The sequence below is a fragment of the Zalophus californianus genome, chromosome 9 (genome assembly GCF_009762305.2).
Source record: "Zalophus californianus isolate mZalCal1 chromosome 9, mZalCal1.pri.v2, whole genome shotgun sequence".
Taxonomy (NCBI): domain Eukaryota; kingdom Metazoa; phylum Chordata; class Mammalia; order Carnivora; family Otariidae; genus Zalophus; species Zalophus californianus.
Window position 1 is genome coordinate 127703181 of NC_045603.1, and position 12252 is coordinate 127715432.

At 49.0% G+C, this 12252-nt stretch overlaps 1 protein-coding gene across 9 annotated transcripts in view; it reads left to right on the forward strand.

The window, feature by feature from the left end:
• Positions 1 to 12252, forward strand: part of FRMD4A (FERM domain containing 4A) — a 598644-nt gene that overhangs the window by 533759 nt on the left and 52633 nt on the right. For 6 of the 9 annotated variants that reach the window (XM_027595361.2, XM_027595362.2, XM_027595359.2 and 3 more), the window contains 2 exons: positions 1930 to 2155; positions 7891 to 8032. In XM_027595361.2, the coding sequence (XP_027451162.1) occupies positions 1930 to 2155; positions 7891 to 8032 (368 nt within the window). The remainder of the gene's footprint in view (positions 1 to 1929; positions 2156 to 7890; positions 8033 to 12252) is intronic. The other 3 variants (XM_027595364.2, XM_027595363.2, XM_027595360.2) reach the window with 1 other exon arrangement.

The window sequence follows — 12252 nt, forward strand, 5'->3', positions numbered from 1 at the left end:
TGTCTTGGCCCAGTGCCAGGAGCTGAAGCTCAGAAAGGACCATCCAGTGACCTAGAATGACCCATCCTATCCCAGACGAGGCAGAGGCTTGGACATATTCTGAACCCTAAGGAGCCAGTAAAAAAAAAAAAGAAAAAATAGCATTATTCATGATAGCCAAAATATGGAAACAACCCAAGTGTTCATGGAGGGATGAAAAGATAAGGAAACGGTGATGTGTGTATGTACAATGGAGTATTATTCAGCCATAAGAAAGAAGGCGGTCCTGCCACTGGCAGCGATGTGGATGAGCATGGAGGACAATTACGCTGAGTGAAATAAGCCAGATGCGGGCCGGCGGGAGAGGGGGAAGAACTGCATGATCTCATGAATATGTGGATCCTCAGAAGTCAAATATGTAGAAGCAGAAAGTAGAAAGGTAGTTACCTGGGCCAGGGAAGAGAGGAAGTGGGGGGGATGTTGGTCAGAGGTACAAAGTTGCAGTTATATAGGAACAATAAGCCTACGGATCTGAGGTACAGTGTGAGGGCTGTAGTTAATGCCGTACTGGGTAGTGGGAATGAGCTAAGAGAGTAGATCTCAGGGGCTCTCATGACAGATACGTGAAAACATGATCTCTGCTCATTAGCTTGACTAATAATCATTTCACTATATATATATATCAAATCCTGTTGCACACCTGAAATTTGTAGAATTTTTTCAATTTAAATTCACGTTAACATTGAGTTTAGCACTGGTTTCAGGAGCAGAATCCAGTGATTCATCACCCACGTGCAACACCCAGGACTCATCCAAAGTGCCCTCCTTAAAGGCCCATCACCCATTTAGCCCACCCCCCACCCACCTCCCCTCCAGCAACCCTCAGCTTGTTCTCTATTTTAAGAGTCTCTTATGGTTTGCCTCCCTCTCTGATTTCATCTTATTTTTCCTTCCCTTCCCCTATGTTCATCTATTTTGTTTCTTAAATTCCACATGTGAGTGAAATCATATATTTGTCTTTCCCTGACTTACTTCACTTAGCATAATATACTCTCGTTCCATCCACATTGTTGCAAATGGCAAGATTTCACTTTTTTTGATCACCAGGTAATACTCCATTGTCTAAGGAGACAAGGGAAACAAAAGCAAAAATGAACTATTGGGACCTCATCAAAATAAAAAACTTCTGCACAGTGAAGGAAATAACGAAAGTAAAAGGCAACTGAGGGAATGGGAGAAGATATTTGCAAATGACATGTCAGATAAAGGGTTAGTTTCTGAAATATACAAAGAAATATAAACAAATAATCCAATTAAGAAATGGGCAGAAGACATGAATAGATACTTTTCCAAAGCAGACATCCAGATGGCCAACAGACACATGAAAAATGTTCAACATCACTCATCATCAGGGAAATACAAATCAAAACCACAATGAGATACCTACCTCATACCTGTCAGAATAGCTAAAATTAACAACTCAGGAACCAAAGGTGTTGGCAAGTTTGCGGCGAAAGGGGAACCCTCGTGCACTGTTGGTGGGAAGGCAAGCTGGTGCAGCCGCTCTGGAAAACAGTGTGGAGGTTCCTCAAAAAGTTAAAAATAGAGCTATGCTATGACCCAGCAATTACACTACTAGGTATTTATCCAAAGGACACAAAAATGCTGATTTGAAGGGCCCATGCACCCCAATGTTTACAGCAGCAGTGTCCACAACAGCCAAATTGTGGAAAAAGCCCAAAAGTCTATTGACTGATGAATGGTTAAAGAAAATATATACGATTTTTATTAAACAGTTAAAAAGATGGCCTTCGCTAGCTAGTTTCCCTAAGTGTGTGTGTGTGTGTGTGTGTGTGTGTGTGTGTGTGTGTGTGTGTGTGTGTGTGTGTGTGTGTGTGTGTGTGTGTGTGTGTGTACACTCATCTGTCCCATTTATGCAACGGCTTTCAGACCCCAGGGGCATCTCAGTAAAAGCGGTCAGTCACTGGAGTCCCGCATCATCACCATGGTTGAACCTTGTGATTCCTGCCATCCTAGGGCTTCAGTGACAAGGAGGACATTTGGACACAGCGGCATTGCAGTGCATACGTGGTATGCGTGTCCGGCTTTGATCAAGTCCATTTGGGCTATGGCCATTAGCCAACACCAGTTCTATCTGGACAGAAAGCAGAGTAAGGTAAGTCCTTCTCCAGGGCTGGGACTCCACAATGACCAGCCCTTTGGCCACACCACAGCCTTACCTGAGGGCACGTGAGGGCCCGTGTCTCCTAGCTGAGGGATTGGGAATCGGGTGGGTGGGGGCGGCCCCGTGTCCCTTACCCCGAGATGTGCGCAGGTACGGACTTTTCAGAATTATGGGAGGGAGGAAGGAGATGGGCTCTTCCAAAGGGCACGTTCCACACGACTTGGTTAAGGGGCTCGGGCCCGACCACGGTTGCGGCTCTCAAACCATTTACTGTAGCCAGGTAGGGCCCTTTTGAGGAATTCAGAACATGCTTCTGAACCTCAGGAACCTCTCCCTGGAACAAGCCGTCAAGCCCTGTATGGTGTTTAAACAGTGGCATATTGTTTGCTTTTTGAGAGAGGGAAAAAAAAAAAAAAAAACAACCGTTTGCAATTAACAGACACCATCTAACTGTTTAGGATAATTGCTGTGAAAGCGCTTCAGGCTTTTCCAACTGCCACCTCCATTTTTTTTTGAAAAGTCAGAACTGGAAACATTAAAAAAAAGCAACAGCACCCAACCCTGTTTCCCTAAGGTAGGCCTGGAGCCTCAGGCCTTGGTGAACAGTCATCCTCCAAGGGAGATTTGCCCCAGCCCCAATGCAGACACGCAGGTGCATTTTCTGGCGGGTGGGAGAATGACGTCTCCTTGGTTCACACACAGCTTATATCAACACTCGGCCCCCTCTCCCTCCAGCCCTGTCTTCTGTGCTGCCTTGCATCCCCCCCCCGCCCCCCCCGGCCCCCCCCCCTTGCCACAAGCCATTCTCATTCATTAGGTCTCTGCTGAAGAGCCCCATCAGGATGCGTCTTGCACCTTTCCCAGGATCCTGCTGGCTTGGGGAGGAGGGGCTGCAGAGCTATGGAGGGAGCCGGGCGTTGGCCCCTGGGAGGTTTCGTCCCATCATGTGGGTTCTCGGGAGGCGAGGAGGAGGCCGGACCCAAGATTCATCAGATCAGTGCCCTCTTGGATCCTTACAGCTGCTGCTTCTGTCTTACTTTCCGTCTGGATGGGGTTGCTCTTTCCCTGGCTTGGGAAGGGGAGTGGAAGGAGTGACCTGGGGTCTAGTGGGAGGAAGGAGAAAGATTGAACGAGAATAGGAGAAAAGGAAACAATCTCTCAACTCATAATTCAGTTGCAAATCTGAGCCCTTCCTGGGTAGCTGTCGCTTTCTTCTCTGTAACACGTTTTTCTCCTCTGCTAAGTCTTCTTCATGACCCTTTTTTGGTCATTTTCTGGGGTGAATGGGCACAGAGTGGAGGGTTCTTTTTTGTTGTTGTTAGGCATAATGGGAGCATTCCACAGCTTTCCTGGTGATGATGGACATTGGCACAGGGATTTGAAGCCCGATTAGATCAAAAGAAACGGGGCCAAAGCGTTTTGAGTCATGCTTTAGATTGAGACAGTAGGTGGGTGTCAGCATTTTGCCCTCGGGTCTCGGGAGTTGGAGGTCCAAACCTTAAAATATCGATTCCATGCTCTGCATTGTTTGGGAATGGGTGGTAAGGGGTAGAGACCTTGGCAGCCCTCCTGAACCCCACTGCCAGTTCCTCTTGTGGGCAGACCCCACACACATTGACAGCACAGTTTTGAAAGGAAAAGAGACAAAGTGTATCTCACCCTTAGGTTAGTACATTAGCGGTTTGAGATCTTCCCCTCCCATCCCCAACCCCCATGCTCGTTCTTTGCATTGAGGGTCTCTTGGGCAATGCAAGAGGCCGTTTAGCAGGGCCTTCTTCCCCGTTCTCGAAGGTGGTCTTACTCTGCAGTTGGAGAAGCCTTATTGGCCAGGTTTACAGGTCAGCCCGCTGATGCAACAAGTCAACTTCAAAAAGTAATTATCAAAGATCATTTATTAACAGGAAGTGTCTTTTAAAAGGCCAAAGCAGGTGCCCACAGCAATAGGGAAATTTCAGCCATCCTTCTCGGTGACCCCTGGGGGATGGAAGGAAATACACATCCACCCAGGAGCAGGAGAACTTTCCCCCAGTAAGCTCTGAATGCTCACGGATGCTCCAGAGCCCTTCCGTTTCTCGTAGGGACCCATTCCTCAACCCACAGTGGCAGGTGAGCAACAAACTCTCCCACGTGGAAGTCCAGGGACTCCATTTCCAGTTCCATGACCCTGGGCAAGTCTTCCATTGCTCCTGCTTTGCTTCTCCAATTAGAGAACAAGAAAGAAAATACGGAAATTATTGATTGGCCCAATGACACAGTGTGTGTGAAATTGCTTTAGGAGATATGTGCTATCTTTTATCATCATCATTAATCCAACATACTGTTCCCCAGCCAACACTTGTGTAAAGGTTAAGTTCTCTCAAAGTTTCCCAGATGAAGTCAGAGATGATAAAATTCCCCTTAGGAATTACGTTACGACACCTTTCGCTTCTGGAATGTCGTTCTCTATACAAGGGTGATGTGATCCGTCTCTGAGGGGCAGAATGACCTCTGGTGAGTGACGGCTGAGAGGCCTGGGACGGGCTGCAAAATATTTCTGAGTCGCCGGTGTTGGCTAGCATAGGGGCCGTTGCCCCACACCCTGCTGCACCGGGCCATGCCATCCATTGCTTTCTCTGAAGTGCTTCGGCAAAGCCCAGGCCTCCCAAGTGATGCTTATCAGCCCCAGAGACAAGTGCGGTCTAGTGGTCTGAGTCAGCAGGAGTGGGTGGGCCAAGCAGTCTCCGGCTCTTCCCTGGCACTCAGGCATTTTCCTCTTTCAGGATCCTTGTGCCAATCCTGTAAGAACAGCATCTCTCTCTCTCACACACCAACACCTTCCATCACCAAAGACAACAGAAGGAGCCCCTACTGGTTGGTTTCCTGCGGCTCATGCAGAATGAGAGGCTGTACAGGCACTAATTACAACTGGTAACTTATGTTTGCTGACCCCAAGGATCCCAGCAACCTCTGGAGCCCAGAACCCAGAGCTAAGGAATGTCTTGTGGACTTGGGAGGAAAATAGCTGAAAGCTCAAATTGTTGAGAGTAAACATTAGACACCTCTCCTCTGAACTCAGAGTGGGGACTTCTCAAGTTGGCCTCCAGTCCAGACATTTCCTCCTTCTTGGTTTTTTTTTTTTTCTTTTTCTTTTTTCCAATCTATCTTCTGTTCTTCATTCCATCTAGTTCAGAAGCAGAGTGACGGCATGGTAGGGGACAACGCAACCTTGCTTGTGAGATAACAGTAATAAAACTCAGTAGGGCAAGACCCTCAAAGCGCAATGTTCAGAATGTTGGAGGCTCTTTTCGGTTGTCCCAAAGACTCGACTTTTTGAAAGAAAAGAATCTCCCTGTCTGTACTCATTCCTCTTAGCATCTCTCTCAGCACTGGGTCTTTTTGGTCATTGTCCTATTTCCATTTGGAGAGAAGCTAGTTATTTCCTAAAACTTCAAAAAATCTCGTCTCCCTTGGGAAGGATAGCTGTTGGTCCCTTTTCCCATATTTTGGGTTTTGCCTCTCAGACCGATGTGTGGCAGGAATGGAGGTGGTGTAGGGACAGGTCTTCCGTGTGATTGAGATTCCCCCAAGTACCAGGTTGAGTCATCAGTCTCACCTCCTTTAGCAAATTACTTCCAGGACCTGATTTGGATCCTGTTCCTATTTCAATTCCAGTGACCTCGACATTATATTATCTAATTTAGTCCTTATCACAACTCTGCCATGTGGGTTTTAAGAGCTCCATTTTACAAGCAGGGATCTGAGTATCAGACAGGTTGAAGGTCATGGCCAAACAGTGGTGAACTGGCCAGAGCCAAGATTCCAGTCCAGATCTTTCTGACTTCAAAGCCTGGGTGCCTCCCCACCACGCTGAGTTGTTCTGTGTCTCCATGAGTCATTAAGTAGCTGCAAGCGACAGCTCTTTTTATTCGAGCGTGGGTGTTGGTAAAAAAAGAGTGCTGCAGAAAGTAATGGGTGTGCTCCCTCTGCTTGCTCAGAGGGTAAAGCTCAACCAGATGGGCCCTGTGGACATGCGCTGTCCATGCGAAACAAAAGGCACTTCTTGCTTCTGCCCCCCCACCCCCACCCCCAGCCAGAGTGCTGCGGGGGGCCCTGGTGGCCGGGGTTATGTCCTGAGCAAGGAGGCCCTGACCTGAGGAAGGTGACCTGGATCTGAGTGCAGGGACATTCAGAGTTGAGGTCAGAAAGGAGACATCAGTCAAGGAAGGACCAATGAGGTGATTGTTCATACCCAGAGAACAAAACAAGCAAAACACTCCATGTATCCTCAATCCTAGACTCTCTTATAATAAGAGGAAAGTGCTCAGCTGTTGGAAGACATGGTCCTTCCTCAGTGTATGCATCAGTGTGGAGGCCAGAGGAAGGGCAAGGCCATGGGGGCTCAGAGAGCCTCTGCTGGACAGCACAGGGCACCTGGGCAGAGACTGTCAGGAAGAGAATGGGCAGCGTCTACCCACCCACTGTGGCCCCCGTATCTGCCCTCTGCCAGCTTCTCCTGTGTGGGGGGACAGACTTGGTCTCACACACAAGGGTGTGGGGGCGGACACACATGAAAGGACTGAAAATCTCGGTTTAGGACATCACCTAGTTCCATCGTTGTATGGGCTATAGCCAATGGCCACGGAAGGAAACCTCAGCAAATGTATGGGTTCTACTAGCATTTATAGTGATTTTCATTAAGTTCATGCTGTGGGTAAAGCCTGTTGCCTTAAGCACGATCACAAAAATTGATTTCCTGAAGAAGGGGGGGAAAAAAGAGCAAACATCAAACACGTGTAGGCAATGCAAACCCATTTTCATCTGCTGAGGGCAGTAACTAAAAAAGGTAGCTTTGTGAAAAACAAACACTTTTAGGAATATGATTGTGATAACAGAGTACTTCTCTAATTAATCCAGCCCGGTGTTACTGTTAGCCGAGGCGGGCCAATTAATATGCAGGATAAATGCAATGGAGCGTTAACTATAATCTGAAGACTTTGGAGCACACAGGTATCAAAATAGAAGCAGAGCACGGTGTCGGGTGCTTATTGGTGGGGCCTGAGTGTCCAAATGAGCAGGTGTTCCAGTGGCTTCTACACATGTAGACATGCTCCTTGTATGTCTAGAGCACCATCACATGCCAAGCCTCTAAACGTTCCATGGCCGCGTGGTTAACACTGGAAGGCATTTAAATTCCCTCAGAATCTATTGGGACTTCATAAATCTGTTTCATATACTTCTTTTGTCATTCACAAAGCTGAAAATTATTTTTCCCCCTTCTTTAAACACAAAATATAATCACTGCTGTTTATTGAGAGCTGTGTACGAGGGAGCGGCATAGGGGAGCCCTTCACATGCCTTACTTCCTTTGACCCTAACAGAACCTTCAGTGGTAGATGGTGTTTTTCCCCATCTTATAGTTGGGAATAACGAGGCTCCGTGAGATCAAGGGACTTTCCCCAAACCAGGATGCTGACTAGGTCCATCTGATGCCAAAGTCCCTGCTCTAGGCACGGCACGGTAGAGCCCGTAGAATAGTTCGGAAAACGCATCACTCGTGTCTGCTCTAGAGCCGTACCTCCTGCAGGGAGCTTCAGTGATTAGGGATGGAGCCAGGGAATGCAAACCTAACGATGCTGCAAGCCAGGACAGCAGTCCATTTGCTTAAATCTCAGGACCCAGAGCCCGTGGGTGATAAGCGTTCTCTCTCCGAACACCTCTTTATAACCCGGCTGTCTTTTCCATTCTAGTCTAAAATCCATGCCGCACGAAGCCTGAGTGAGATCGCCATTGACCTGACCGAGACGGGCACACTGAAGACCTCCAAGTTGGCCAACATGGGGAGCAAGGGGAAGATCATCAGTGGCAGCAGCGGGAGCCTCCTGTCGTCAGGTAAGCGGACTTTTGTTGGAGAGCCGCCGTGCGGGGAGCGGGGAAGAGGCTGTGGCTGAGGGTGGCTTCCATCCCACAGTGGCTCCGGGGAAGGTCCGAGAGTGGCAGCCGCTGAGGACGCAGCTTGGCAGGCTCACAAGGAGCTGGCTCTGGTTGTGAGACCAAGGTTTTGAGCCAAATAGGAATCTGAGAAAACTGCCAGAAGTGCCAAAGGGGGGCGGGGAATAAGAAGCAGCAGAACCATGCCGTGTGGGAAGGACTGTTGGCCCCATATACCTCTCCTCAGGCACCCTCCAGAGCCTTCTGAATGCTGAAGGCCGGCTGTCAGGAATGTCAAGTCCAAGGACGAGGTGGAGTTGGTTCACTTGTGTGTCCTTCAACAAGAATTAAACTAAGGAGGGGCTGAAGGCAGGCTCATGGTGTTGAGCAACACTGCATCCTATTCGCAGGGGAACTCTTCAGGACTTTAGAAGGTACAGAAACTCTTGGCCTTCGGCAAGGAGAGTCTTGGTCACGGAATGCGGTGTAGCAGTTAAGCGCCTTTTGCAACTGAGTCCAAGACTCTGATTCCAAGCTTGTTTCTGTTTCTAAGAGCCATGGGCAAGTCATTTTGTCGCTGCATGCGGGAGGGGCGGACAAGCTCTGAGGATTCAGAGGAGGCTGATGTCCAGAATAGGGAGGCCATTTGCTGCAGTGACAGGAAGAGGGGGAGGTTTGGGGAGCGCAGGAAGAGGGAGGGAGGCGATCATTGTTCGGACATGTTAGAAAGTATAATAATGCAGGTCACTCCCCAGGCCACACTATCAAAAGCTGATTGTTCCTGGGGACGGTGTACCCTTGCCTCCGAGCCATGAAAGGGAAGCAAAAAGTCTCCGTTTGCCCTCCCTCATCTTCCAGAGTGCTTGCTCTTTCTTCCTTTTTTTTTTTTTTTTATTTGTAAATTTTCCTTCCTGCCCTAGCATTCTAGGAGCTGTCTCTGAATATGACGTCCTTAGCGTCACCTTTGTTCCACCCCTGTTGGGGCATCCCTCCGGCTGTGATGGCCCCGCCCCATGCGGTCCACGGAGGCCCCGCCCCATGCGGTCCACGGAGGCCCCGCCCCATGCGGTCCACGGAGGCTGCCCCCCGCCCTTCACACCCAGCCTTGCCTTCTCTGCTGCCCTTTCTTCCACCCGCTGCTGACAGGGGAGCCAACACACCTTCATTCACGGAGGCATCCTGCCTGCCCGGATTTTGCCTCCTGCCTCCATCGGCTTGGTCTAGATTCTTCTACCCCTCCCTGCCCTTCCTCTTTGTTGCACCTTCCCTATTGTGTTTCTCTCCTAGTTTTTCATTGTTTTTCTTTTCCCCTGGCGCTTCCGTGGTTGTAAAAGGATGGAAGTGAAAATATCACCAAAGAGAAACAAGTAAGCAAACATGAGCAGTGGAAAGTGATGTCTTCATAGCAATAAAATCTCATCGGTCCCCGGGGTCTTTCCTAGAACCACGTCTAGTGACTGCACACAGCAGCAGTGGGAGGAGAGGGAGAAGGGGAAGAGCCTGCAGAGGAGAGAGGCTGAAGCGTCTAGGTAGCCCCTAGGCGGCCCGAATGCAGTCAGAGCCAGGAGAAAACATAGACCCCAAGGACGAGGGGAGGACGTGCCCGTCCAGGACCAGGAGGCCCGTTTACTGGGGGGCTAATGGAGCTTCAGCTCAGGGGCCCACACCGTGCAGGCCGTGCAGAGGCCCTGGGAGGGCCCATGTGTTTCTGTGAACATGACACATTTTGCATTCTTTTCTTTTTTACCTTGAAGTGCAGTTGACACACGTTACATGAGTTTCGGGCGTACAACACGGTGATTCGTCTGTGGCATGCTCTGCTCCCTGCAGGTGTAGGTCCCGTCTGTCACTAATACCAGATCATCCACTATATTCCCTGTGCTGTCTCTTGCATCCCTGGGACTTACTCATTCCGTCACTGGGAGCCTGGACCTCCCACTCCCCTCCACCCGATTTGCCCCTCTCTCTGGCCCCCTCCCCTCTGGTGACCACCAGCTCTACTATTTTTTGATCTGTTTCTGCTTTTTGTTTATTCGTTTGATTTTTAGCTTCCACATATAAGCGAAATCATACGGTATTTGTTTTTCGGACTTCTTTCATTTAGCATAGGACCCCCTAAGTCCATCCATGTTGTCATAAGTGGCAAGAGCTCATTCTTTTTTGTGGCTGATACTCCATTGTGGATATATACACCATCTTTATCCATTCATCCATCAGTGGACACTTAAGGTGATTCCATATCTTGGCTATTGTAATAATTGCATTCTTTTCCTTAAATGAAGCCACTAATATAAGCTTCATGCCCCACAAAACCTGGATCTCCCTCTGCCAGGTCACCTTAGAGTTTACCATAAACCCCTCCCTGCCTCAGATTCTTCAGAATGTTTTCTTTAGCACAGTGAACCAAACGATCGTTATTTCTGAGACCTTGAGGTTTACAGTGAAAGTTGTAGAGAATGTTGCTGTCTTGTATTGAAGAGGATGTCATACAAAGCCCCAGATCCCTGCCTCAAATTACAGCCACTCTCAACCCCCTGCTGAGTGGCAGAGGGCAGAGCCAGCACCAACCCCTGTGTTTGTAGTCTAGACACTTCTGACCCTTGTTAAAGCCCGGAGTCTGAGATTCGAGTCTGGATTTATCTGCCAACGGTTCTCCTCCTCCAGCCACACATGAGCCCAGCTCATCCTTCAGGCTTGGCGAGGTGTGCATCCCTGCTGTGGTTTCATATCCATTTGGGAATCTGGGTACTTTCCCAAAGGAGTTCTGGGTTCTACCCCAAAGGAGAATGGATTCTTGCAGCCCAGGGCTTCTCAAACTTCTAGGCACATCAGAATCACTTGGAGGGCAGTTCAAACACAGAGTTGAGCTCCAGCCCCAGGGTGTCTAACTCTCCGGGTCTGGGGATGAGCCTGAGAATTAGCATTTGTAACAAGTTCCTGAGAGATGCTGATGCAGCTGGTCTGGGGACCACACCTTGAGCCACTCTTCCCCCTGAGGGAGAGATAAAAGCCTGAGGTGACAGGGTTGCTCAGTGTCTTCCAGACCTGTGTCTTGGGTTGTCTCTTCTGGCCACTCCTATCTGTCAGCCTCTGGGGGCACCATGCCAGTAACCTAACAGAGCCACGGACCCGGTTGTGCATGGGAACCCCAAACCTCCTGACCTAGAACGGACATCACTCAGTCATCCGCAGGTGAGATCTAGGCATCTTCAGGATTAGAAAGCAGTTCATCTGTGTGACTGCCGCCAGCCTGATAGAACAGAATAATAGAATATCATCAAATAAGGCATCTTTATACCAAGATATTAAAGTGATTTTCAGATGGGTGATAATTTTGCTTCAGGGGCCCCAGGCTGAGCTGTTTGGGAGTTGCTGGAAGCAACTAAAGACCTTCCTGCCACACTTTCAGAGGGGCAACATCCATGGCCCCTGAACCCCGGGTTCTTTCCTTGCCCATCTTCTACTGCACCACTGTGCGAGATGAGAAGCCCAGAAAGTATGAGCCATGCCCCATGACCAGACCAGGCAGCACCTCAAACCCTGCCCAGTCCTGCCAGCCAGAGCCTGAGGCTAAGGCTGAGGGTCCATGGGGTGGCCTCCCTCCAGTGACTTAGGAAGACCATGCAGGGAGAGATCCCAAACAGGAAAGAATAGAGGCCATCAGTTAACAAAGGGAAATTCATAGAGGCCATCAGTTAACAAAGGGAATTTCAAGTGTCCACAGATCTGGCCCTCTGTCTTCTGCCCTCACCTGGGGCACGCCCTCTGCAGCCCCACCTGGAAGGGAGGGTTTCCTGTCCCCCCGCAGTGAGGACATCTAGCTGGCTTAAATGGCTCCACAGCTGGCTGGTGTCCCACTCCGTTCTTTTTGTCCTTTGGTGTCCTCTTGCCTGTTTCTTGAGAATTCCTTAGTGATGTCCTCCCACAGATGGACGAGGCATTGCTCTTCCAGGAAAGCCCTGATTTTAAACACTCTTTTTATTACACTTGCCAGACCCCATGTTCTGCTTTTCATTTAGAAAATAACGATGCATCTAATTCAGTATCCTATTTGGTCACATGGTCTCTCTCCTTCACCTGTTGCCTCATGCTAAGAAAGAAAAAGAGAAGGAAAGACAAAAAAGGTGTCTAATAAATACTCCTTAAACATATTTTGAGATGTGAATTCTCATTTTAAAATC